Source organism: Vanacampus margaritifer, chromosome 20 (genome assembly GCF_051991255.1).
Source record: "Vanacampus margaritifer isolate UIUO_Vmar chromosome 20, RoL_Vmar_1.0, whole genome shotgun sequence".
Classification (NCBI taxonomy): domain Eukaryota; kingdom Metazoa; phylum Chordata; class Actinopteri; order Syngnathiformes; family Syngnathidae; genus Vanacampus; species Vanacampus margaritifer.
The window spans coordinates 18,383,130-18,410,574 of NC_135451.1; the positions used below are offsets into that span (position 1 = coordinate 18,383,130).

Here is a 27,445-nt window from a genome sequence, read left to right on the forward strand (position 1 = left end):
GTCAAATTGAAAATCAGCATCTACTTGCATGGCGTCCACACGCCCGACACCTTCGCTCACATTTTATACGTGGAAATTTAAATGTCGCGAGGAGGAAGCATACGAGCACAAGTGAGCGAACACAAAAGCGTTTGGAATCAGGCAATAGATGGCAACATCTGACATGCGCCATTAGGAAGGAAGGGAGGGAGGCCATCGGGGGTCTTTGCCCGAGGGGGGGTTTGGAGCAGGCCGTCATGGAGTGTGTCCGTGACCCCCCCCAAAAATCTCATCAGAAACCTTGCTGTATCTTTTATCAAAAGGTCAAAGAGTGGCTAGAAGAGGGGACTTCAAACGCAGCCTTGCGGAACACCACAAAACAAATTGGGAACCTCCTGGTGTCCTTCAGGCTGAAACGTGTCAAAGTCATTGATCACGGCAGCGCTCGCATGAAGGTCCCAATGGACATTCCGTGTTAAGAGGGAGGGAGTGGCTGGCTCGTCGTCACATGACCCAAACAAGACTCATGACAGATTTCAAGCACTTCTCCGAAATGCTCAATTCAGATTTCAGTCCGTCTGGTCCAAGCAAAAACATAAAGAACAGATTTCGATGTGATGAGTTTTGTTTCTGGGAAGCGCTTCACAACTTCTGGCAACTGTCATGACCAGCGGCCTCCATTTTGGGCTCTTGCGAGTACCCGTCTGTCCTTGTAGTCCAGGTAAGCTTGTGGATGTGGACCAGCATTACTACCAGGCTTTGCCCACCAGCAAGTCCACGCCAGCCATTGCCGACGACGAGGCCACTTTGTCCAAAAGCAACGTCCGGCGCAGGTTGTCCGAAGACCGGGAACACTCGGTGGAGAGTGAGACCAAGACGCAACCTGCCCAGACCAGACAGCCAGAAGAATCCGAGCCAGAGTCCAAACCTTCAAGCGAAAAGACAAGGTACCCCCACCCACCCCCCACCCGCTCCCCCATCCTCCAGAAGGACACTTTGCAACACATCATGTATCGTCGTTTGTGCCGACGATGTTTAAAACAATTCCGTGCTCTGCCACTAGATGGCACAAGGAACCTTGCGCAACCGGTCTACTGTTTTCTGGCATATTGTGCCTAGAAATGCGACTCCACCAAAAAGGCACAACTCTAATTTGGATCTTGCCTGTATCACAAATCATTTTTTAAACAATTAAAAGAGTGATGCCTCACTTAACATATTTGAAAGGAAGTTCAACAAACAAACATTTCATCGCTCTTAACTTCTGCCTGTAAACATCTTCACTCATCATGAAAAAAAACAATTGTTGTACAAACCAACTTGTGTATTTAACGTGGAACAACATCGCCCGAGGCCGCCTCCCAAATGAGCGCGCAGATGGCGCAAGCGTTTTTAGGCGCCGATTTCAAGCCAAGCTAATTACGAGAAAATCGTGGTCGCGACGACGCCCGCAGCTTCGCTCACGTCCGACACGCGTTTGCTTCCTTTCAAACGTTCGCCGCCTAAAATCACACCAACGTTGCAATGTTTGTGTTTTTGTGTCGTCCGCAGTTGCGCCGTTGCCAGAACGCCGTCGGCCGACAGTCGTACCGACGACAACCCGTACGACTTCAGACACCTGCTGAGGAAGACCTCGCAGAGACGAAGGCTCATCAGACAGTACCGAGCGAAAGACTAAGCGTTTTGCGTTATGATTTTTTTTATCAAATAATGACGACTCGACACATTTGTGCACGAAATGTGTTGACCAATGAGAGCTTTTTAGACTAGCTGAAAAGACATGTGAATAATAAATAAGCTTTATTTAAAAAATATAATTTCAAAAAAGCTGTAAATAAAAGCCTCGCAATTTCAACTTTTTATTTTGGATTTTTCATTGCTTTAGTTGGTTAAAATAAACAAAAAAAGTGCTCCAATTCCTTTGTTTGTTCTTCAGGGTTTCGCTTTCAAACAGTCTAGTTATGTTTGTACACAACATTAAAAAAAAAATTCACTCAAATCATCCAAAAGAGACATCTGGAACGTCATCCATCCATTTTCCAAACCACTTTAATTGATTGCAACAAATGTGCCTTGAAATTTTCAAGTTGGGCCAATATGTAAATGTTAAGTGGAGGAAAACGACTGGGGACCAAGCTGCGCGCCTTGGGGTGCTCCACAAGACAAACATTCACACTTGGCTAACGTGCTTGTTTTTACCAAGCTCTTTGTTTGTACCCAAATAAAAATAAATAACATACTTGCATGTATTTTCTCCAAGCGCTTCAGCAAACATGCAAAATTTGAACCCGCTGAAATATGGAGGCAGACGTGCTTCCCTCCCGCCATGAATTTATTTGAACAAGCAGCGATTGAAATGTGAGATATTTTTCAGTCAGTACAACAAATGCTACCCTGATTAAAAATGAACATATGGAGCGTATCATTTGTCTTTTAATGTCTGATATCAGAGAAAAACATGGGCACCTCGCTGTGATCCTTGGGGTGCTCCACCTGCTTGATATGCGACATCACACAAGATGGTAGCCACCGTTTTCAATCTCTTCTTGTCTATTTGGAGTTGACCTTCATTTTACAGATGAACAGTGAGGAAAATAGTTGAAGGGTTATTTTTGCATCTGCCGCAGGCCACGCCCACCATGCGTGTATTCTGAAAACAAACCCTTCAAGGGAATGTTATTAGAAATAAGATTCCTTTTTTTTTTCATGATTCTTTTTCCTTGCACCTAAAAAGAAAAAGATTTCCCAATGCTTTGCTTTTAGCATTTCAACGTGTCCTTCCGCCGCAGTCACAGAACAAAAGAGTCACCTTAAGTACTCGAGTAACGAGTATGAAGTACTTTTGGAGAAACGAGCTGTGACGCTGCAGCAGCGAGAGAAAGACCCTCCTTTTTGTAGCTCTCTCTCTTGTCCCCCAGTTTCGGAAGGGGATGGGTGGGTGTGGGTGTGTGTGTGTGGGGGGGGGTGGGGGGGGGGGGGGCTCCGTTCGCCGGCAGACGTCTCGGTTGGCATTCGGGGCCCGTTTAGAGGATACATTGGAGCGTGCGTGCGTGCGTGCGTGTTGGAGTCACGACGCATGCACGCAACTCGGTATGGGCCGCAAGTGAGCGCATCACCATTCGGGGGGGGGGGGGGGGGGGATTCATTTTTTTTTTTTTTCCCAATGACGTGAGATTGGATGTCATTCCTGCACCTCCACACACTAATTCACTTGCTTCTTTTTTGGGTTTTGGTTTTTAGGATGTAACGACCCCCTCCCCCCTTTTTTTCGTTTTTTTTATTTTTATTTTTTTACCTGAACCAGGCTACACATTTTCCAAGGAGTGAGCCTCGTGATTGTTTTTCTTTTTTTGTTCGTTTGGCGTGGCGCGTGCGTGCGTGCGTGTATGTGCGCGCGTCCGCCGACGTCGATCATCAGCAGCAGCAGCAGCAGCCGCCGCCACATTCGGCGTGCTCGTGAGCCTGCATGGCGTCCCCGGGATTTTGGTCCCCCGGTGCGGGGGACAATTCGGGCAGCCAAAGCCCCAACACGCGTGAGTGCTTGACGACGCGCGCGTGATCGCTCATCGCAGGCCTTGCAATTGCCTGCATCACTTTTTTATTTTATTTCTTTTTTTTTGTCCATTCTTCATTTTCATCTTGGTCTTGTTTGACATTTGTGTGCATTTGTCCTTGAAGTTTTGCGTGCTCTCAATTGTGTCTCTCGCAGCCCGCGCTTGGTGCCAAGCGGCGGCCCAGAAACTCTCCGGAGGGCTTGGATCCAAATTATGTGGTAGGCGAGCATTTCCCACGTGATTGTATTTTCATGGCGCGGTGCACGTCAAAATGTCTTCTTTGTTTGTTGCACTGAAGCGCTCCTGAACGTGAAGGAGGGGGACAAAGGTGCATCGGAGCCCCCCGCCGCCAAGCAGCAGCAGCAGCAGCAGCAGCAGCAGCAGCAGCAGCAGCCTGACGCGCACGCGGCGGAGGGCAGCTGCGGGTGCAACAAAAGCTGCAACTGCAGCAAAGCCGCCGCCGTGCGAGGCTTCTCCGACCTTTATTCAACAGGTGCAAAACACATCACACCCCAACAACAACAAACCTTTTCGCTCATTTGATGCGGAGACGAAAGATTTGAAAGGCAGACGCGATGGATGCTTTTTAGGCCTCTTTTTCTGTGCATTTTGGATGCACGTAAAACACTATATGACGTTCCTTATTGAAATTGTTCATTTTAGCGTGTGATGCCGTAAAAAAAACACACACACACACACCCTTGATTCGATGCGTGATGCTGCAGAGGTCACCTTGATTTCTTTTTTTGTTCTGCGCTGCGAAAATAACAACCGATTTTTTTTTTTTTTTAAATAAACATAAAAAAATGTGATCTGTTGGCAACATTTTTTCTTTTTCTTTTTCTTTTTGAAATGTCCCCGTCGCACGCGCGCGCGCACGCAGACCTCCTCCCGGCCATGGACGGCGACGCCAAGACCCTGAGCTTCCTGCAGGAGGTGGTGGACATCCTGCTGGCCTACATCGTCGAGTCGTTCGACCGCGACACCAAAGTCATCGACTTCAACTACCCCAGCGAGCTGCTGCAGAAGAACAACTGGGAGCTGCAGCACGAGCCCAGCACGCTCGACGACATCTTGATCAGCTGCCGCGCCACCCTCAAGTACGCCATCAAGACGGGTGAGCAAACGCGAGCCTGCGGGCGGGCGTGCGTGCGTGCGTGCGTCGTCACACGCGCAAATGCATACGTTGCTTTGTCTTTTCTTCTTTTTTTTCTTTCTTTCGTTCCTTCCTTTTGAACACTAAAATATGAAATGAGGCCTCCTCCTCCTTGCAATGATAATCACATTACAATAGGCCCAAAACGAAATAAAACACACCATTTATTTTGGGCAAAATAAAATAAAACATTTTTTTTTTTTTTTTTTTGCAACCTTTGAAGCAAATGTCAGTCATTTGCACGCACATCTGGATGGATGGAGTTGATAAAGTAGTCCTGCAGCAGCACTAGTGTTTGCTTTTATATTTGTGTGAAGTTGTCCATGCAAATGAGGACCAATAAATGACGTGCTGCGTAAAATGAAATGCTCATACTGCATTTTTATTCAGTTTGTTTATCTCTGCTGATTGCGTCCGGTGAGTATCTAAATGCAAAATAAATGTTTCAGTTTACTTTATTTAACCCTGGACTATTATTTTGTCTTGTTTTTTTTTTTTTTACTTCTACAAACAAAATGACAATTTGGCTGCAATGAAGCTTCTTGTTCAAATGTGAAACAGATGTCAAATGCTGCATCATAATTGTACCTTGCACGGCCCTCAGCCCACCCCAGGTACTTCAACCAGCTCTCCACTGGCTTGGACATGGTGGGCCTGGCTGCTGATTGGCTGACGTCAACCGCCAATACCAACATGTGAGTTCAAGCCGCTTGTCGTCGTCATCATCATCATCATCATCATCATCATCATCATCATTATTCATTGCATTTCCGTGGTTCGTTGGGCATAGCACGTGCTGCCTCTTTTACCCCTTTTTGCTGTCAAATGAACAAAAGAAGGAAATTAGCCCCCCCTCCCCCCCCCCCTTCCTTTCGCATCCCCATGGGAACAAGAAGGGGAGAAAATTGGCTGTGAAATTAAATCCACGGGCTCCATTTAGTGTGTGTCTGCTTTGGGGCTGATAAAGCCTCGTGCCGCTTGTCCAACAGTCACTAAAAAAAGACAAGAAAAACCAAGACTGGCCAATTAATTCTAGCCTCTAAGGTCAGACATATGGACGGAACACAAATGTACTTTTTAGGGCCCTTTATGCAGAAACAATTTTGCTAGCCATCAGTCACGGAAATGCGTCATGGAAATATACATTATATTATTATTTAAAGGATTCCTTGCTGCACATCTTTTTATTTGACATCCATAAAAAGATGGAGCTTGTAAAATAAACAAATTGGACACTTTGCACCTGTCTGCGTTCTCTAACCAATTAAAAAAATATATTCATAAAGAATAATGAATGCAGAAAATAACAATAATTGTGCGATGACGCGGACGTATCGGGGCGCACGGCTTAGTGCGTTTTGACGCGCGTGCGTGTCTGTGACGTCACCACGCAGGTTCACGTACGAGGTGGCGCCGGTGTTCGTGCTGCTGGAGTACGTCACCCTCAAGAAGATGCGCGAGATCATCGGATGGCACGACGGACGCGGCGACGGCATCTTCTCGCCCGGTGCGCACGCGCACGCACGCACGCACACGCACGCACGCTCCATTTGCATGGAGATCAGGCCAAAAATGTAAAACTAACAAAATAATAATAAAAGACAGAAAAATTCTCATGATTATTGTGCATGACTTGAATACGTTGATATGTATTTATTATTATTATTATTATTATTATTGGCTACACACTAATCATATATTTGATTTTGTATTCAATATTAATAATACGAATATCAATATATAGAAACACAAACGGGGTATGTGTAAATGAACATTTTTATTTGATTATTCAAATACTGATAGTCTGACAGGTTTGTTTGTGTTTATAAATATAATATATCACCACTAGCAATCGAACCCAACTTATGATCATGCACGTTAATTTTTATAATTGCTCATTAAAAAAAAAACGATATTAAAACCCATATTGTATGCAACAGCTACTGACGATGCTTTTTGAGGTTACAAATGTTACGGCTTTTCTCTGTTTGGAATAAATGTGTCCGGACTACAAAATAATAGCACAACATTTGTGTGTGTAATTATGAGTGAAAAAAACCTCGTCAATTGCAGTACTGTGTGTGTCCTCCAGGTGGGGCCATTTCCAACATGTACGCCATGCTGCTGGCCCGCTTCAAGATGTTCCCGGAAGTGAAGGAGAAAGGAATGTCATCCGTTCCCAGGCTGGTGGCCTTCACCTCGGAACACGTAACGTCCACTGCATATTTGTCTTGCTGATTAACATAATGGCGGGAAAGCGCACGTGATGACGCACGGCCGACTTTGGTCGGCCTTCATGTTTTCAAGCGGAAAATCTTGTGACAATGTTTTGATATTGCGTAGAGTCATTTCTCCATCAAGAAAGGAGCAGCGGCTTTGGGGATCGGCACCGAGAGCGTCATCTGCATCAAGGCCGACCAAAGGTAACCGGCTCAACTCATGTCACACAAGGCCACTTCATTAGGTACCGCGCGCCCACGCCTGCCTTGATGCGGCGTAAGAAAACGTTCATGCCAGTCGAACGTTAGCTCGCGTCAAAATGTGATTATCAGTTGTTGCCGTTTTCATTCTAAAGGATGATTTGTTGTTTTTTTCCCCCCCAGTGGCAAATTGATCCCGGCAGACCTGGAGCGTCGAATCGTGGAGTCCAAAGAGAAGGTGACGCGCTGGTTCCGATGGCCGTTGTCAAGGCAAACGTCATGTGACGTCATGTGACGTGATGTTCCACGCAGGGTTTCGTGCCGTTCTTCGTCAGCGCCACGGCGGGCACCACGGTGTACGGCGCCTTCGACCCGCTCATCGCCATTTCCGACATTTGCAGGAAGCACAACGTGTGGATGCACGTGGACGTGAGTCGCTCGCTCGCTCGCTCGCTCGTCGGCGGCGGCGGGAATGAAGAGCTTGTTGTTGACTTTGACAAATGCGTGCCGATGCTTTGCTTTGGCCTCCATCGCAGATACACACACACACACACACACACACACACACACACACACACACAAATGTGAGCGCAGGTTATAAATCACCTCCTCCCCTCTGGCGACGGCCATTATTGACCCGCCCGCCCGCTCTTCCTTCTCATCTTCTTTTTCTAGCACCAAAAGATGATTTTGTTTTGACGGCATCATCTCAATTAGGAGTTGCAACGAAAAATGCCACTAAATTGACACGCCGTCTAGTGGCAGATGGGGGAATTACACCCAAAATCAACAACCAATTTCATCTGTAATGCGAGCAAAACCACATCGTGATTGACTTTTGTCCCACCAGGGTGCGTGGGGAGGAAGTCTGCTGATGTCCCGGAGACACCGCTGGAAACTGGATGGCGTTGACAGGCAAGTCTGCTCCGCCCCCCACGCTAGGGGGTGCTTTGGGTTCGCTCGTTTTGTTACCCGTCACCACACAAACGCGCATACGAGCACAAAAAAAATGGAGGCAAACGGCACAATTGGGGGTCATTCATAAGGAAGTGTCAAGTCTCGAAAAGGGGACTTAAGGCTAACGTGGCTAACTTTGGACGCTAACTTGATGCCGGTTGTTGCCGCAGAGCCAATTCGGTGACTTGGAACCCGCACAAGATGATGTCGGTGCCGTTGCAGTGTTCTGCGCTGCTGGTGCGCGAGGAGGTCAGTTTTTTCCATTTTCTACATTTTTTTTTGCAGGCTGTTTAACAGCTAGCTAGCGTTGGCTCCACTTTTGTGCTTTGCTAACGAGCTCAACTCTAAAAATGCAAATTAGCTCATCGTAATGACGGAAAATAGACAACTGGATTGGCTGGCGCAAGATGCTTGCGCTTTTCAACGTAAGACTCATTAAATGAACGGCAAACGAAATATTGTGTTGGCGACCGCAGAGTTTGAAAAACAGCAAACGTGCCTATTTTGACAACGTAGGTTGAATTTATGGTCAGAAAGAATATTGAAGTCCAGAAAAAAAAGTAGCGGAAGAAAGTATTTGGCCAGCCAACTGACGAAGCCCCTCCCCCTGCTCTTCTTGGTGTTTTGGGCGCCCCCCACAGGGCCTGATGCAGAACTGCAACCAGATGCACGCCTGCTACCTGTTCCAGCAGGACAAACATTACGACCTGTCGTACGACACCGGCGACAAAGCGCTGCAGTGCGGGCGCCACGTGGACATCTTCAAACTGTGGCTCATGTGGAGAGCCAAGGTGACGAGCGTGCGTGCGTGCGTGCGTGCGTGCGTGCGTGCGTGCGTGCGAGCGTGCGAGCGTGCGTGCGTCCGACCGGCAAATGACCGTCTTGCTTTGGCAGGGCACGATCGGCTTCGAGGCGCAGATCGACAAATGTCTGGAACTGTCCGAGTATTTGTACAACAAGATCAAGGACAGGGAAGGATACCAGATGGTCTTCGACGGCAAAGTACGTACACTACGCTTATCTAACTCATTGACTGGCAGCCATTTTGACTGAAGCAACCCCCTTTGCTCCCGGCTGTTTTACTGCATTTTCACAGATTTTGCAAGTCCCACAGAATATTCCGTTTTATTGCTATAAAAACACCAAAAGAAAAACAAAGAATATTTGTATCAGCAATTAGCATTAGAAGCTAGCTAAGTTTCATCTTTATTCACAAATTCAAATTTCAAACAGTGGGGAAAATAGCTTTTTTTTTTCAACATGGCCCCTGGTTGATCTCTTATACTCTGCTGGCCATTCTTGTAATAACTACCATTGCTTTAAGCGTTCTCTTTTTTGGAGTTGAGAGGCTGCATCAAAGCCTTCCGTATTCTCTAGCATGAAAAAAAACACAAATACAGAAAACCGTCTTTGGGACCGAGGCAATATTTAAAACGGAACGTATTTATACGGCTTTGGGAGCAAATGAGTTCATGTTTAGCATGTTAGCATTGAAAGAATCGTCTGTAACTGACATATTGGAAAGAGAGAAGAAAAAAAGTCATATGAGCTCTGTATGAAATATGAAACACACATTGTGACGCGCACGTTTTGGGCTCTAGTAGCGCAAGTGTTTCTGTCACGCGTGTTCTGTGTAAAATATCAAATGCATGTTGGAAAACAAAAAAATGGAGTGTCAGGTTCAGATGTAGACATTTATCAAATAAAGAGAGAGGAAGCATCTGGTTCCAAATTTATTGCTCATGAGGAAGAGAAAACTGCAGCCTTAGTTTGATCGGTACAGAGTCTCTCTTGGTTCATCACTCAAATAGTCCCCTTATATGTACTAATCGGGGCATCTGATTACATGACAGAAAGAGAAAAACAACTCCTATCTCACTTCACACTCTCTAATTGCGGCATGCAAGTCCAGGGACCCTGGCGTTGACGTGCGTCTCGTCTTCTTATCAGTTGTCCTCACTCTGCAGCTGAGTCGTCCTCTTGCAACTTCACCCAATACAATAACACTCCTTTGCAACACATAACAATCCTAAACAAAAACTACCACATGATTACGTTGACTTACACTTCAATGTATTTATGTTCTCACTGCAATGTGTTTTCCCAAGAGGCAATTCACTTCAACACGGCAAATGTATAATAATCCTCCAAAATAATTCTTACATGGAGATGTGTTGGTTTGTCACGCACGCGCGTACTTTTGCTTTTGTCTGAAAAGGCATTTGTGGCCGCCGCCATTATGTGTCATGAAAAGCCAATTAATTGCTGATCTGCATACGAATGGCGAGCGCACGCAGCGTCACGAAACACGCTCCGTTGAACGCGGGACAACAAAAGCCTGCCGAGGCCTGCCGAGACCTGACGAGACGGCCACGGCGCCTCCGGGCACTCGTTTGCATGACAAAGTATAAATATTCATAAGAATTTCTTAATGTTTGTTTGTTTGTGCAGCCTCAGCACACCAACGTTTGCTTCTGGTACCTCCCACCCGGCGTGCGCCGCGTGGACGACAAAGAAGAGAAGAAGAAACGCTTGCACAAGGTGTGAACCGCGCACGCAAGCGTCACAAATACTTGACAGTCGGGACAAAATAAGCTAGCTGACATTTCAGGACGTCGACATTCGGGAGCCGACCGTCACATGACGCCACGTCGTTAGCAACAGGTTTGAGCGGACGTTTGGGAACGCTTTGGACTCACTGGCAGATGATTTTTTGAAAAGTACTCAGTCTAGTCTAAAGATGCTGATTTGCTCATGTTAGCGTAGCACACTTAGCTCCCAAACAAGTGACGAGCGAACCAAATGAAGAAAAACAAACATTTGATTCACGATTAGCTTCCTTGCTAATGTAGCAATTTCAACATGGCAGCTTGAAGAGAAAATGCTGTCAATAATTGAGTGTGTCCAGTTTTCGCGCCGCTCCGGAAGTAGCTCGACAACATCGGGATGTTTCCGCAATGCAACGTCACGCAAACGCTTTGCGTTCGCGGCAAAACAAAAACGCCGCCGCCTTCCGCCTGCATACAAAGCCGGTCGAAAGTCAAACCACGTTTGATCACAAAGCATCATTTGAGCCAGGAAGGTCAGCTCGCAATTTCCACATTGTTAGCAACCACTTTTGTTTATTGATTAGCTGGGAAGGAACAAAACAAGACAAAGCCTCGATGATCCCCAAATGTTTTCCTTTGATTTTGAAAGGAAGCCATTTTTGTAAGCGTGACGAGCGCGTGACTGTTTGCGTGCTGCAGGTGGCGCCGGTGATCAAGGCGCGCATGATGGAGTACGGGACCACCATGGTGAGCTACCAGCCGCAGGGGGACAAGGTCAACTTCTTCCGCATGGTCATCTCCAACCCGGCCGCCACCTTGGAGGACATCGACTTCCTCATCCAGGAAATCGAGCGTCTTGGCCAGGATCTCTAAAAAAAAAAAAAAAAAAAAATCCATCCGTCGTCCGGCCAAGTCGCCGACTCGTTCGTTTCCTTCCAAAACTCAGATGATGTTTTTGCCCTTCCAAAGTGACATGCAGTCCCGCCCCTTTTCACGTCGCCGTGTTCAGACTCAACTGCTTTCATTCCACGTGCAAAATGGAGAAGCCGTCATTATGTGACGCCTCCAACATATTTGAAAAGTTGTTTGTCACTCCCAGTTGAAAACCAAAAGACAATTCAACGGCGAACTCGGAAACGCCAACATTTCTCCAAAAGAAAAGTCGATCACATCAAATGTGAAACACAATCCACGATTGGCATGGATGACGACGCTGCATTTTTTTCCCCGGTGGTCGTCGGCGTCCAACTCCAAATATGGACTTCCTGCATCCTGTGCAATATAATGGCGGTCGGCTGTATGGATGTCCAAATGTATGCGTTGTCATCCGTGCGCCAGCTGTGGACGGATGCGGTCCAAAGCTTTTTACAACTTGCTTGTGTCGGCCATTTTTGCGCTCTCGTGTTGTTGTTGCAACCAAATAAGGTGATCATCGGTGTAGCGTTAGCTGTGCTAATATGTAATCATGTGCAATAAGTCCACAGTTATTATTACGACTGTGATTATTTTCAATCTTTCGGTTGCATTTTCGATGTGGTGACGTGCCAAAGTGTGTGCGTGCGTGCGTTCTATAGCGTCAGTGGCTTTTGTAAGTCATTTTGAAAGAAAGCGTTTGGCCTTCGTTCCCTCCGCGTAATCGACTGCCATCGCATCTCGCCCTTGTGTTAGCCACGTGGCTAATTTGCTCATGCTAACGTAGCGCTCAATCGGCAAAAGTGATGATGCACCAAGTGGTGTGAAACCAACGTATGCTATTAGCTTCCTGGCTAATGTCGGGATCTTGTGGCTAACAGACGATAGCATTTGATTTGATTTGTTGGCACGTCATGATTTGTTACAAGAACCGTTTGGTCTCGTTTACGGCGCAGATGTTTATTGATTTTCATTTGGCAAAAGACGGGCCGCAACAAGAACTTTATTAGCCTGCAGCAAAATATTTGACGTGATGAATTGATTTCATTTTTGGGCGTTGGTCAATATTGAGCACTTTATTGATCATTTTCATGATTTAAACAAAGCGTCTGGTACCGGAACCCAGCTACGATCGTGGCTATTGCGGTGCGGACGCTGGTTCGGTTCCTCGTCGCTGCGTCTATTATTGGGGTTCCATTTGGAATGTGTTTTGTGGCGCAGTCGTTCCTCCTTTGATTGATTCGACAGCAATATTGACCGCGTGATTGATGGCGAGAAAAGCACAATTAGCCGCACAATCACTTTTCTTTTGACTCGAGTGTAAATATGCTGACGTGTACATAAGACGTAGAACGAGATTATTTGTGATGTTAGTTCCTATTTTTCTCAAAGTCGAACAGGAGTGGACAAAGTCTGGTGCGTCCGTGCGGGACACACTCTCGACACACCTTCGTCAAATTGCCTCCAATCCAATTGGATTTGCCAAATAAACAATTGGACACGAAAGACTGAGTTGATTCCAAACGATAGCGTTCCAAACGCCAGTCGTTGTCGGTGAGCGTTTGGACTGAAAGTTGTCCCTTCGGCTCCAAACTTTGCCTCCTCCCAAAATAGAGCGTGTCCACTTGAATGTATTTTCATCCCGTGCGTAACGTGTCAAGTGCGTGCGTGCGTGCGTGCGTGCGTGCGCGCGCGCCGTTCCTCGTCGTGGTGACTTTAGTGCGCCGTCGTCACTTTGTCTTGTGCTACGTGACGACGGCGTGACCTTGATGTGTTTGTCGTGTGTGGCGTGTTTTTGCGGCCTTTTCTAGTCCAACTTTGCTGGTCTTGTGTGTACATGACGGCGCCTCACACACTCGCGTGTGCACTTTCGACTCCACGCACACACAAGCGGCCCTTAACGAGGGTGACGAGTATGTTGAAAAGTAACCTGGAATGTGCAATCCGCAAAAACAATGTGCTTTTTGTTTTTGTTTTTGGATGCAGCAGAATCTCCAAAGTGAAACGTCCCAAAAGGTGGTGCAGATTTCCTCCGCTGACAAAAACGTACCTTCAAAGTCAACTCCACTTTATTTACAAACACGTGAAAGTAGAATAAAAGTAACTGAATGGCCAGTCCTTAAAGATGAAATGCAAAAGTCACGTATTATGTACCATTTGAACTTCCAATTGAGTGATTCTTTCTTGAGGGAGCTCGTGTTTGTCAATTGTTTTATTGATTTGATTGTTGTGTGCAACTTGTGTTATTTGCAATATTGTATTTTTTTTTCTCCAGAATTCATTCAAATAGCGAGGGTCCATAATAGCATGTAGCTGAATGCTAATAATTAGTCTAAGACTGAAGTGGTTTCATGTGATTTCAATGTTCGCTTCGAAGAGAGTTGAGAATGTTTAAATGTTCATCTGTGTTAGTGTTTGTTCAAAACGACACGTTGCACTGAATTTAGGGGAGGAGTTTGATTTGGACAAGCTGCCCAACGTCATGTCATGTCAAAGTAGTGCTTTGCTGCCATCTTGTGGCAGCCACAGGCAATGACTAACGGGGGTTTTTTGTCTTTCACTTGGGAGGTTCTGCCGCATTAGTCTTTTTATTCAGGTGACGTTTCCGACATTTTGGCCTGGCTAAATTGAGCTCGCTCGCGGATGGCTAACGGCTAAATGCTAACAGCTAGCAGCTAACGGCGGCGTGGTCCGCTGCTTCCTTCCTGGCTTTTTGCACGTGCATGCATGCGCTTTCTTGCCTTGCCCTGCTTACCGTATGTGATGTGCGTTTATGCAAACAAATTATTATATATCAAGCGTATATATACCTCCAGTCCACATATATATATATATATATACATGTATATATATCTCTCTCCACGTTGTGTATTTGGTATCTATGCGTAAATAGTGTGTGTGAAAGTGCGTGTTTGGCTTTGTAAGTAGCACTTGTGTTGTGTCCAGCATCTGATGGTCGTGTTTGGGCTTTGGTGTGACAAAAACGTGTTTGTGTGCCGCCAGCATGCCGACGTCGCCTCTCCGCTCTGTCTCCGCTCTGTCTCCGCTCTGTCTCCGCTCTGTCTCCGCTCTGTCTCCGCTCTTCTTCTTCTTCTTCTTCTTGTGCTTTTCCCGCCGCTTCTGCCTGAGTGTCATATATTCTGGCCGCATGTTCCCCGCTCTGCCTCCGTATTTAAGCTCTCTCTCTTTGGCCCCGGGGGGCCGCAGCGACCCGTCACCGCCGCCGCGAGTCTCGTCGGCCGTGTGGGATCCGTTTTTTTGTTTTTTCTGCCCTGCTGAGGTCCTCCAAGCAGTCAATACAGATTGATCAAATCCTCCTTATTTGCTATTGTAAGCGATCAATAAGCCTTCATTGACACTAGATGAAATGTTGCAAATGTCTTTTGTGTGAAGTGATGTGCTGGAGAAAACGTCCGTGTGTCCTCAACAAGTCGTACTCTTTGGGGAAGAAAATATATCAATAAATATTGTAAGTAATTCAACTCAATTCTGCCTTCCTGTAAACATTCTTGTTGTTTATTGACTCTCCGTTGAAATATAAACCTTACGTATTGAAAACGACGACGTAGCTTAGCCTTTGGTTGGCTAGCTTAAGGCTAATGCTAACGTAGGCAATGATTAGCATTGTATTTCTTCGAATGTTATCATTTGCCAATGTTCAAATTTCACTCACTTGAGTCCAAAGATGCATTTGAAGCTGTGCCGGAAGACGAAGAGTTGCCAGCGCAAAAGTGCGCTCTGATGACAAAAGGTCAACATCGACGGGAGGAGATCGGACGGCTCAATCCGGTCAGTCCAAAGTTTGTCCTTTTTCTCTCTTGAACGCTCATTTGAATATTTGCTTGCAACCCCCCAAAATTCTGCAGGAGGGACCCCATCCGTCGAGGAAAGCCGCCGACCCCCACTTGACCTCTGGAAACATCAGGTTAGCTTTCGTAATCCAGCAAGTGTGCGCGTGTGTGTGTACGTTCACGTGCGCGTGTGTGTTGTCCACGCAGGCGGAGGTGTTGAAGGAGGACTTTGTGAAGGAGCGCGAGAAGCTGCGGCACAAAAACGTGAAGCTGCAGAAGAAGCTGAGCTGCACCCGAGACCAGCTGCACCTCGTCACATCGCAGGTACGCTTCTCCCATGGAAATATTCACCTGGATGTGTTACCGTGGCAACCGAGCCGTCCTGCGTGCTGAGGGGTCCGCAATGCAAGACAACACGACTCATTCCACAGCCTCTCCTGGAAACTTTGGAGAAAAAAAAAGAGGAAGAAGAAGAAATTTCGACTTTGAAATTGGCTTCATGTGTCGATAAAAAATGCAACGCAGCCAAAAGTCTTTGAAATTCAACCGCAAGTCCGACTTTTCGGTTTGAAGCCGCCATTGTGGACACCCGAACCCTTCATTGCTCTTGACCTGACAGCAGTTTCGCTGATTGGCACAAAATTGTGCGGACGCGTCCAACCTAACAGGACGCACAAAAAAGTCTAAGGACTTGTGCATGAAACGGAACAGGAAGTCATCCATTTTGGTTTCAAGCGTCCATTTTGGTTTCAAGCGTCCATTTGAAGCCAATTCCTGGTCCAGGTCTAGAAACCACAACACGATATAGGCCGCTTTGTCTATACTGCACGTGCAAGTCCGAAACAAGTGAACAACAAGCCGTGACGTCATGCTAGAAATCATCGCGGTTTGGATGTGGCCTGAAGGCCAAGCGGGACAACAGCTCGGCGCCGCGTCTCTGGCGCCCTCTACAGGCGCTTGGTGTGAATTGCATATGAAAGACTGCGCCATTCCAATGGCACTTTCTGAAACGAAACTCTTTTTAAGTACCGACATGTTTTACAACATGAAACAAAATGAAGGTCATTTCCTCGTACCTCAGAATGAAGGCGCTTAACTGCTCTGGTGTTTGCCGCGCATTTCCCCCCCCACAGTAATGGAGACTTTTTCTTGCGGAAGTCCGTGAATAATAATAATAATCATTGTGAATCCAAGCCTAAAGTAGATGTTTACTGGACCGACTGCGAAGTGGTTGGGGCACATACAACATATTATGAGTAAGTTGTTTTCCCCTTTAAGACAAAGTGACACAAATTTCCCTCACAGTCTTCTTTTCCAAATGTGAATATCTCTCATTTCAATTGTAACGAAAGAAGGACTCGGGCAAACATTTGATTGCGTACGCAGCTCGTGAAAAATAACTTTTGGATCTTTTTCCACTCTAAATCAGCCAAATCACTTCTTGAAAGTCATTTATTGGGGAAACTACTGACGTAAGGAGATTCATGTCATTTATTATGAAGTGAGGTTTTGGATGGACGCGATCCTGTTGCTGCTCACGACGCTCCAAACAATTGTCAGACACTTGAACAATTCTGTAAGATTGGAAACTGCTGCCAAACAAAGTGCTTGCTTACCAAAGCCTTCGTGGACTTTATTGGCACAATCAGAGCAGCAACGTGTTTGTGTGCTTCAACGTCCTTTCATTCCATGATGATTGTCACGTGGCGATCGTTTATTAAGCAGGAGGAGCAGGAGGCGCCTTTTGTTGCATCATAAATAGTCCTGTTGCGTATTGAAGGAGACAAAATCATTTACAAAAGTTTGCCGTGTGGTTTGTTCCAAAAGTGCAAACCTGATCCGATATATCAAAAAAGGATCAGAATTGGGCACAATTCAAAGTTGTCCATTCTGACACGCCCCCGCGATGGTCACATATTGACTTGAAAGTTCAAACAAAAAATAACAACACTTAGAATTCCCATGTCCTTTTGTCTTTGTTGCCCTTTGACCCCGCCTTAGAAATAAAGTCTTGTTAAAAATGTTATTTCTTGCCAATCGATCTATTTGTCCTGACTTTAGGGACGTCCTGCGGGTCCTTACGAGACACGACACCAGTGGGAAATTCAAAAAAATAAAAAAGTGGCCTTTACAATCATTCCAATGAACAATTTGAATGGAGCGCACCTCTCTTCTGCCGTGGCGCCTTGAGATATGAGCCGTCACTTTCTTTGTTTTTGTCTTGAGCTAGGAGCAAACATTGGACCTACACCACCAGATGGCGCCGTCAAACTCGACCACATCCGCCGCTCTCAATTTGGATTTCTCGGTGACCAAACGTACGTGATGGCCTCGTCAGGCACGTTGATGGCGTGCGCGGCAACATCAAGCGCGGCACTCTTGGCGGGTCAAAAGCTGAGTGGGCCGACTCGTATCTCAAGGCACGGCTTGCCTGGATCTGTCCGCGGGCCGGCTCAATAGAAGGCGGGGTTGGTGTGCTCGATGACGCATTTGCGGCAGTGTCGGCGCACGAAGCGCAGCGCCTCGGGCGGCACCTCGCACTCCTGCACGTTGAGCAGCTGCAGCTGGCGGCAGTTGGCGGCCAGCGCCCGCAGGCCCCGCCCCGTCACGCTCTCGCAGGCCCGCAGGCTGACGCGGCGCAGGCCGGCGCAGTAGAGCGCCAGCTGCTCCAGCCCGCCGTCCGACACCAGCGGGCACTTGCCGGCGTCCAGCGACTTGAGCTTGGGGCAGCCGCGCGCCAGGTGCCCCAAGCCGTGGTCGGTCAGGCCCTCGCAGCCGCGGGCGTTGAGGTAGCGCAGCTTGGGGCAGTACCGCGCCACGTAGCGCACGCCCACGTCGGTGACGCGCGCGCAGTGCGCCACGCTCAGGTAGCGCAGGCAGCCCTCCAGCCGGGCCACCTCGCGCAGCCCGAAGTCGCCCAGCAGCCGGCAGTCGCTCAGGCTGAGCTCGCGGATGGACGGGCAGTGCAGGGCCAGCTGGCGGAGCGCCTCGTCGCTCAGCCGCGTGCAGCGCCGCAGGTAGAGGTGCGTGAGGCGCGGGCAGTGCGCGGCGATGATGCGCAGGCCTTCGTCCTCCAGGCACGAGCAGTCGCTCATGTCCAGGTAGCGGATGGAGAGCTGCGGCGGCGGCGGCGGCGGCGATGGCGATGGCGGCGACGCCTCCTCCGTCAGGCTGATGCAGGTCACCTTGGAGCAGCCTGCAGGGGGCGCAAGTCAGCCTCAATGCATCTCAACCGCACAGACGGGACGCTTGGCCCAAGTTGCTCACAGTTCATCTTTTCTTCCTCAACTCAATCTTAGACGCAAATGACACTCAAAAATCAATTGAATCCAAAAAGGAAATTGCATTTCCTTGAAACGAACGTATTTTAACGTAGCGTATCGAGCGGTCCGACGAGTCGTACCTGAGAGGTCCAGGTGCTCCAAGTTGGGGCATCGCGACACCACCTCGAAGACGGCCTCGTTGGAGATGTTGTAGCAGCCGGCCACCTCTAGGCGGCGCAGTTCGGGGCAGCACTGGGCCAGCGTGCGCAGGCCGCGGTCGCTGAGGCGCTTGCAGCCGCTCGCCGCCACCGTCTCCAGCGTCAGGCACACGTTGGGCGTGTCCTGGCACAAGCGCTGGGTCAGCACCCGCACGGCGCGGTCGGCGTGCAGCAGCTCGCCGGACAGCCGCACGCCGCGCCACAGACGCGGGTCCCAAGCCAGGTTGTACCAGCGCCGGCACACGCGGGCGCAGCGGCACAGCTGGTTGGTCGCCAGGTGCGAGAAGATCTGCAGCAGGACGCCGTCGGGCAGACGGTCGGCCGGCGAGTGGCCGCCCGAGGTCGGGGACGAGGACGTGGAGTTGCTGTCATGGCCGTTGCTGGACAGCGCCGGAGACGACAGGGACGACGACTTGAGACCCGGACTGGGCGTGCTCAGCGTTCTGGTGCCGAACTCCAAACCTGAAGGAAAGAAAGGAACGGATCAAACCACCGCAGGACAAACAAAAGTGGACAAAAGCTTCCACGTCACTAGAAATTCCTCGCGTGACCACCAAAGACGATTTGGGCCGTCAGTCGGCTTGCACGCCGCGCGTCAGCGTCAGGCCTGACGAATGGACGCCGCGCTGGCCCTAATGTGGATTTGTGTGTCCGTAATGTCAGCGGGACGGCGACGGATGGTTTTTCCAGGCGGGTCTGATGACATCCGCAGACTCTCGTGGAAAAACAAGACACCTGATTGGAGGCCAGCGTTCGCAACATCTGGCACGAGCCTTAAATCTCACGTCCAAATGCGCGCCGGTCGCTTTCACGCACCTTGCTGCGTGGGAAATCGCCAAATGGAGATTGTGGACATCAACGTCTTTCCGGTTTCTTCCAATCAGGTCCACATTTGCATGTCCAAAAGGAGGAACGCAAGCGGGCAGTTTGCGCCACAACAGCTTTTGTCTCCATGACGACCGCTGATGAAGAACATCCGACCGAGAGGACGTTGACTTCATTGGTGAACAAAGCCAGTGGAATCCGCGCGCGACGCAAGAGCGCCGTGTTTGCGCACATGTTGGAGCGCTCAACGGGCCGCAGGAAATGGCAGGACAACGAGTCCAACATCTGCTCTTTACCTTGGACGCGGACGCGGAGGCGGAGGCGGGCGGCGGCGCTGGAACGAAAATGGCCGCTGGCCGCCGGCTCGCATGCGTTTGTAATGCGCGTGCTCGGCCACCGATACCATCCGCAGCAGCGCCGGGCGGGCAGCAGGATCCAATTAGCATCAAACATCTGGATGGCGCTTGGATACGAAAGGTCTTGTCTGCTGTCAATCAATACCGTTGGTTTTTGGAATGACGAGCTCCAGATCTTTGGCAAATGTATTCATCGGCCGTCCCACGTTCATCGATGGATGATGACTTGGGGTTTTTCTTTCCGTGCTTTCGAGGAAATACGAAATTGCCCCTGACAAGCTTCTGTCGGAGAATCATTTGGTGGCAACACGCCACGCGCGAGAAGATGATGAAGGCGGCACAAGCGCAACGTTGAAGTCGTCTCCTTCGTCTTTTGTTTCAAGAATTGATTTTGCGGTGGCTTCTTCATTTCTTTTCCCAGTGGAAGGAAAACGGTGAGAATTGAAAGAGTGAGCGAGTTTGAAAGCGAGTTTGAAAGCGAGTTTGAAAGCGAGTTTGAAAGCGAGTTTGAAAGCGAGTTTGAAAGCGTGTTCCAGCTGTTCCAGCCGCCACATCTGCACAGCTTCCTCCGCAAACGGGGAACTCTCACCTTAAGGGAATCCAACTTTGAAAGTCAAGCACGCAATCAGTGTTTGTGTTTGTCAATTGTTTGGATGACTTTAGAAAAAGGAAGGATTTTGCTGGGATCGCTTGCGGTGGTTATGAAAGAAGTCCGAGGAAAAGGAAGGAAGAAAAATCTGCGGCAGCGCTTGCGGACTTTCGCAGCGCTTTGGAGACCGGACCAGTGCCAGGCCTCGGCAAACTCAAACCTCCGCAGGGATCCTTTTCAGGCCCGTCCAGCGCAGTCGACGCTTTCAAGACGTCTGCCGAGTGCAAAAGCGGCAGGTGGCAAGTTTGCTCGCCAATAACTTAGACGGTAAAAGTTCGAAAATCAAACTCGCGAAACCCGACTCGGAACGTTTCGCTCCGTAGACGTGAGCCGTCATCGATGAAACTCACAAATCTAAACGCAAACATAAATCTTGACTACACAATTCTTGATCACTTTCAACTGGGCAAAGTATCCCTTCATTTTCTCTTTCTACATACCTTCAAAATAAAACATCCTTTTCCAATAGGAAGTGAGGGAAAAAAGAATCCGGTAAAAGGTTTGTCCTCTACACGGAGCGTCGGATGATAATCAATGAGTCATTTTCACCCCACGTGTCAAGTTTTGTGAAAGACGAGCCAAACACCAGGGAAGGTTTTCCGTTGAATACGCGGAAGTGGACGTTAGCATGCGATGCGGCGGCCGTGCTATCGCTACAGGAAGCGCTTGCGTCACGGCACAAGTCGCAGGACAATAGGCGGCGCTGGGGCCCGTGGAATGCCGGCGGCGTTCGGACAGGAAGCAGACGGCGCGACCTTCATTTGGACCGCGACCGTTCTCACACTCCGGCCTGCGGGAAAAAATGGGAGAAGGTCCGGCGGCAGCGTTGCGCCGTCCCGCAACGTTGCATCTCCTCCAGCGAATGACCACGCTTGCGAGAGCGCGTCCTGTCCTTGTTGTCCTTGTTGTCCTTGTTGTCCTTGTTGTCCTTGTTGACGCCGACCTTCACAATAAGTCTTCTTCCTCTTCTGGAGCGCGTGACGTCACCGCTCGTGTCCTCGCTACGAAATCACGCCGCCGCTGCGTTCGCCCGGCGAGACGGACAAACGGCACCAAAGACAAAACCTCCTCGGCGGAGGTAATGACATGCTCGCACTTAGCTGCCGGCACCGCCGGGCCTAATTACAACCTCGCGGCGGTCGCTTCTGCTGGGCTGTAAAAAGACTGGATATGTATTCAAGTCGTAAACATTTGGGAGCCCAGTTTGGGGAAATGCGTGTTCAGCTAATTACAAGATGTCGCTTGTGTCGTGTCGTCGAGCCGGAGCTGTCGATCAATTGCCACCGGGGCAGAAACGACCCCGACCGCCGGGACGAGCGTCGCCTGCTTTGTCCTGAACGCAGGCCGTGTCGGGCTTGTGGAAGAACTTGAGAGCATTTCAGGAGTCGGTCGAGCTTGTCCCGAGCAGCCAAAACAACAACACGGGTGCTCCGTAAAGAGGCCGGCGAGAGTTGCAGCCGTCAGACAGAGAAAAAAAAAAAAAGAAGAAGAAGAATGAGACTTCAAAACAAGCTCTTGCTCCTCCTCCACTAAAACAACTTGCTTTTGCTTCCTCTCTCTTCTGCGCTCCGACTTCCCAAATGGCAGCGAGGACAGCTGATGGGACAAAAGCTGGAGGGGAAATCAAATGGGAGAAGACCGTCAAGACTGTCCGTGTGTGGCGGCGGAAGGCCCAGACGGGTTCCTGATGAGTTTTTTTAGTGGTCCACAAGGCTGTGTGACGTGCGCGTGTGGAACGCGACATGTATGTTGTGAACAAGGAAGGGGGAGTGAGGCGGGGGGGGGGCGGGGGTTGCTGGACTGCGGCAGCGGCGGTTGCAGACCGTGTCATTACTGCCACTTAGCGTGGAGAAGAAAATAACACTTGCAGTCATAACTCCGGCACTCCTGAATCTTTGGTTAAATGCTGATGGACCACAAAGTCACAAAGTGCAGTCAAACCCACAACAAACCCTGATAGGCAAAAATGGGCAAGAATCCTGCAGCCTTGTAAGGCGACCATCTGGTCCTGCGGGTTATCCATGTCGTCCTTAGGGGGGACATCTCGTACCCATGAGGGACCCCTGACTTCACCACTCGTGACGTATTTAAGGCACAACTGTTTGTGGGATTTGCTGAAAAAACGATCAAAAGAAGGAAACACGTTTTAAGAGACTGTACTGGTTTGCGAGCGAATGTTTGTCCACTGATAAGACCTCAGACTTGACTGCGGCGAGTGATTTTGATCAGGACACCGAAGGCACTTTTTATCAGGGTACGCTTGACCCATAGAGGGCAGGCTGCAAACGGCCCGCGGGCCCTAGGTTGGACACCCCCTGAGTTCGAGTCTTCACTGAAGCTCAACCTGCATGTTTTGGCAACGTGGGAGGAAGTCGGAGAATCCCTGAGAAAGCAGCACTGCCCATTCCGTGATATTCCGTGACCTTTGACCTTTTGTTCCCTTTGGAATCGACTGAATCGTCCTCCTCGAGGCCGACTTGTAACCAATCGCTGCCCGCTTGCCTTCGAACGAGGCTCATCCCAGGAGCACCCGCGTTCCGCTCCAAAAATAGGCAGCGCGAAACGTGGATGAGGAGGAAAAACAAAACCAAGAAGAAGAAGAAGAAGGGGGAAAGGGGGGGTTTAATGAGCAGCAGATGCGTTACCTTCGCTGGGAGTCGCATTCTTGTTGGCTTTGGTGGGCGTGTGGTCGGTGCTGGAACTGACGTCGGACGAGATGCTGGAGCTGCCTTTGCCTGCGGAGGAAGCAGAACGCAGCGTCGGCGTTATGGCTTTGGTCGCACCTTCGTCAACGGCGGCTCCACGCGCGTTTGATGCTTGGAAGCAGAAAACAACGCTTGAATGCTTTTGCCGCTTTGCAAAACCACGATTGTGGGACTTTTGGCACGCTCGCGCGTCTGCCAAACGCACGTGCGTCACATCACGGCTTTTGCAATTGACAGCTCGCAGCTTGTAGAACCACGTGCAGAAATGTGCACTCGGGTTTGGCGAATCCAGGTCCAGAAAGTCAAAACCCTGCCACCGATTGGCGTGAGCCACGAGTGCGTGCTTCTGCTGGACTGGCAGTAAACCAGCTCATAGAAACACCTGCGGCGAAACAGTTTCAGGGTTTGTTCTCTCTGGACCAGGATTCGCCAAAATGGAGAACAAAACAAAAAGCTCCTTCCATGTTTCCCAACAACGGGCCACCAAACTAGCAAAGACGACGGGCAGCCGAAAGGACTCTGATGAGCGATCTATGCTGGACTGCCACGTTTGCAAATATGAAATCTTCAAAGTGGACGTCGCGCCGCATTACAAAGAAGTCCGCCACGCTACAAAAGCGCTTGGTGCTAATGCTAGCTTAGTATTGCTAGCATGGCTAAAGCTGCATTTGCATGTGACAATTGATCGTGACTACGCACTTGTTGGAAAATTGCGCTTGTACTTTGGCTCCAGATTGGAGGCGACGACTTCAGTCGGGCTCCAATCAGATCTTGCCAGCAGTTTAACGACTGCAAATTCCCCTTTTGTACATTTTTCACTTACTGAGTGGCAAAAATCTTTGGGAATGCAAGTGTCTGTACTTGCACTTTTCCTAAAGTGAAGATGTCGGTGGAGCTCTTCAGTCGCATGACGAGAAGCCTCGTCCGCCACGCTGACTGCCGTCCGTCCGTCCGTCCGTCCGTCCGTCCGCTTGATGTTTACGGACTTTCATTCCTCTGGCGGGTTGACAAATGCAGCCCCGTGACTTTCCCGACACGGAGCGCGCGCCTCTCAAGCTTCGTCCCCAAGCAAAACCACGAGCGACTCGCTTTGATATGCAAACGTGGCCTTCTGCTGAGGGTGCAAGTGTCAGGTGAGGCTCGCTGCTGATTGGTCGAGTACGGATGAATGCAAGCTGATCGGTACCACAACATGTTGAGTGGAAATATACGAAACGGGGACAAGCGGGCGTGACGTCGTCATGGCGGCCGACCACCTTTGACCTCCTTTTGTTGCCGCGCACGCTTGACACTTGTTGACGCGCTTTGACGGATTGCTCTCCGTGGATTTTTGGATTTGAGAGTTACCACGCAAGCATCAGCTCAGAAACATGTCAAGGCGCAAGTGGACTTGGCGGAGGTCGAGTGCGGTCTTGGGGGACCCTCCGGCCGGGCCGGGTCGGGCAACCGGCCGCTCCCCGCTTCCTTTGAAACACTGTGTGGCGGCGCTCTTATTTTAAACATCACAACTTGCAATCTTTTTCTCCGCCAGTATTGACTTAGGACGGGATCACGCTGGAATGTTATTTATCCGAACCTTTGGGCCGAGCGGACAGAAATAACGCGGGCCCACAATTTGGGGGAGTGAGTCCACGTTGGAAGATGATAACGTGGAGGTGAGGCTGACGTTTCAAGTTGGGCGATCGGATCGCTCTTGTGGATCGAGTGTGAGATTGGATTGATCACAAAGTCCGCGCTTCCAAAAAAACAAAAAAGGTTCAAGTCGCTCCCTAGATTTGGGCTGCATTCCATTTAGGTGAGGCACTTCCACTCTGTTTATCCGCAAGATGGAGAAAGTTCTCTTGTATCAACACGAGTAGGACAAAATGGCGTCGGGTCCCCACGACAAGAACGGCCCCGTGGGACGGTTGGTACCCGAGCGCTCGCACTCACAAACTCAAGAAGAAGAAATATTTGAAAGATGGTATTTTCTTTGGAAAGTGAAAGAAAGAAAAAGGAAGCCCACGAGCGACTTGTAAACTTTCCATGGAATTAAAATGAACCATCGTAAAGCAGGAATTTTGAAAATTGACGCTTGGCTCTCGGATGGTTGTTAACGGATGAGACTGGAAATGCAGGTTTGTGAAGCAATGTCATGACCAAGAGATCTCTGTAGATGGCGCCGTTGCATCGCTTTGGATTTGAGATCAGCACAGATTTTGAGCAGAAGACGGGGCTGGACTGGCCATCTGCCGTGGAGGGCACATGCCCGGTGGGCCGGCCATTTTGGGGGCCGATATAGTACTTTTGAATTATTTTTCCTACATTTTACCCCAAGAGACTGGCCCACAATTTAGAGGGACTCGTCTGGCAATCCAGTTTGAATATAGATAGCAATGTGAATCATCATCAGCGGCACAACTACATGTTAGGCTAGAGTCAGCCGAATGTGTCAAAAGTGTGCGTCCAATCACATCATGTCAAGTCGCCTCAGCCAGTCCCGCACACGTGCAAAAACATTTGCAGAGCGACAGCTGCCGGCCCACCCGCCCGCCGGCCCGCCGGCCCGCCGGCCCACCCGCCCGCCTGTCGTTGCAGGGATGAAGGGATTCAATTCCTCTGCTGGTTTATTTTGCATGTGGCGTTCAAACCACAAAAATGTCAGGAATTGTCTCTTATCGAGATCTCAACGAGCCGCCCGCGACCTTTGAACCCGCCTCCGCAGTGTTTAAGAAGCAGTTGGTTGAACTCATTTCTGTTAGCCTGTCTAAGGAATTTCACACATGTTAGCATTAAGCTAATTGACTTTCAGAATGCTTTGCTTCAACATTGCGGCGTTCAAATATACAAGCAGCGTCTCATTTTTTTGTAAACGTTTTTCTGTCAACGTTGACTGCTTGAAGCAAGTGTGCAAGTGAGTATTTTCCTTTCCTCAAAGTGATGTGATGCAAAAGTTTCCCAGAATGTGAGCAGGCCCGAACAAAGTCATCAGAAGGCACAAAAGAATATTCTGCAGTCAATGGCTCCGCGCTCGACCCTTTTTGATGACATTCAAATGTGCCACTTTCATTTGAATGGCACATAAAAGAGCAGTAAAAAAAAAAAGAGAAAAGAAAGGATTGCATGGCCAAAGGTGTCCGTCCCCTTTTTACCTGCCGGGTGAATATAGCACGTCCTCCAAAGTGTGGCTGTCAGCGCATTTGAGTTGACATTCAAGTAGCAAATTGCACCGTCGAGTCGTGCTTGATAGCTCAGTGTGCTGGCTGGCTCCATTTTGCCTCGGCTTGACTTGCCAACAATGAAAAAGATGTTGATGTGGCCCATCTGCACTTTTGTTGCTGCTGTGCCCGCTTACTTGCTCCAACTGCAATTTTAGTCACTTCGGGCGCACGCACACACGCCACAGCAAAAAAAAAAGAAAAGAAAAGAAAAACAAAAGTTTCACTCACCCTCGCTTCCATACAGTTTTCCGTTGTTGGCACCCATTTGAGAGGACACATAGTCGAGCTGCAAAAAGCCCAGCACAGATTGAAAAAGTCCAAATAGTTAATCCAGATGTGGACGCCTCGCGGCCCGGCCTTCAGCCTTCTTCTCCTTCTTCTTCTCCTTCCAGCGGTGCACGGCGCGGCGTCTACATCCTCCCTCACTCTCACCCTCCCTCCCTCCTCGCGCCTCTCTCTGCCTTTTGTCTGCGCATGCGCGCATCCAGTCTCCACTGCAGAATGGTGGGGAGGAAAAAAGCTCAGAAAAAAAAATAAAAAAAAGTTCTGGAGGTGTCCTAAATGGCAAGCAGCTGTTGTCGTCTGCCCGCCTCGATAATAACGTGCAGGCCGTCGTGCACGCGCACGAAGTCCGACTCCGCGGCGTGCACGAGCCTCGCTTCCTCTGGATTTAAAGGGACCGCAGCACGCAAAACCGCCGAAGTGCAAGTTTGCAAACAATGGCCGAACATCATAATTAGAAGGACTGCGGCCACGCAGCGCTCATTTTTATATAAAAACTTGCATATAAATAGATTTTTCTCTCCAGTCACAAAGTCAAATGTGACTTGAGTTGCGAAATCCTGCAGATGGCGCTGTAGTGCGAGGGGGAACATTTCTTCACAATTCTGAAATATACCTCAACTACAAAC

The 27,445-nt window shown here is 49.2% G+C and overlaps 3 protein-coding genes across 17 annotated transcripts in view; 2 read left to right on the forward strand and 1 right to left on the reverse strand.

Moving 5' to 3' along the window:
* myo3a (myosin IIIA) overlaps positions 1 to 1,895 on the forward strand; it is a 33,799-nt gene extending 31,904 nt beyond the window's left edge. For 12 of the 13 annotated variants that reach the window (XM_077554055.1, XM_077554054.1, XM_077554052.1 and 9 more), the window contains 2 exons: positions 696 to 926; positions 1,531 to 1,895. In XM_077554055.1, the coding sequence (XP_077410181.1) occupies positions 696 to 926; positions 1,531 to 1,657 (358 nt within the window). In that variant the 3' untranslated portion in view covers positions 1,658 to 1,895. The other variant, XM_077554065.1, reaches the window with a different exon arrangement.
* Positions 1,896 to 3,134: 1,239 nt separating this feature from the next.
* On the forward strand, positions 3,135 to 15,014 carry gad2 (glutamate decarboxylase 2). Its single transcript, XM_077554176.1, has 16 exons — positions 3,135 to 3,512; positions 3,689 to 3,751; positions 3,832 to 4,026; positions 4,417 to 4,650; positions 5,294 to 5,384; positions 6,084 to 6,196; positions 6,782 to 6,897; positions 7,033 to 7,112; positions 7,293 to 7,347; positions 7,422 to 7,538; positions 7,960 to 8,024; positions 8,237 to 8,315; positions 8,708 to 8,857; positions 8,961 to 9,068; positions 10,518 to 10,607; positions 11,315 to 15,014. Exons 1-16 carry the CDS (start codon positions 3,446 to 3,448, stop codon positions 11,486 to 11,488), a joined length of 1,797 nt encoding a protein of 598 aa, XP_077410302.1. The 5' UTR covers positions 3,135 to 3,445; the 3' UTR covers positions 11,489 to 15,014.
* On the reverse strand, positions 13,747 to 27,106 carry LOC144040199 (F-box/LRR-repeat protein 7-like). 3 transcript variants are annotated; one of them, XR_013289665.1, is made up of 6 exons: positions 26,763 to 27,106; positions 23,275 to 23,364; positions 18,722 to 19,261; positions 16,935 to 18,514; positions 15,201 to 15,762; positions 13,747 to 14,965 (listed from the first exon to the last, which is right to left on the reverse strand). XR_013289665.1 is itself a non-coding variant. In XM_077554177.1 (4 exons), exons 1-4 carry the CDS (start codon positions 26,797 to 26,799, stop codon positions 17,772 to 17,774), a joined length of 1,410 nt encoding a protein of 469 aa, XP_077410303.1. In that variant the 5' UTR covers positions 26,800 to 27,106; the 3' UTR covers positions 16,931 to 17,771. The 3 variants fall into 3 exon arrangements, 1 of the variants encoding a protein (XP_077410303.1); XR_013289666.1 differs by lacking the exon at positions 23,275 to 23,364; XM_077554177.1 differs by lacking the exons at positions 13,747 to 14,965; positions 15,201 to 15,762 and having other exon boundaries at positions 16,931 to 18,514.
* Between the last annotated feature and the right edge of the window lie 339 nt (positions 27,107 to 27,445).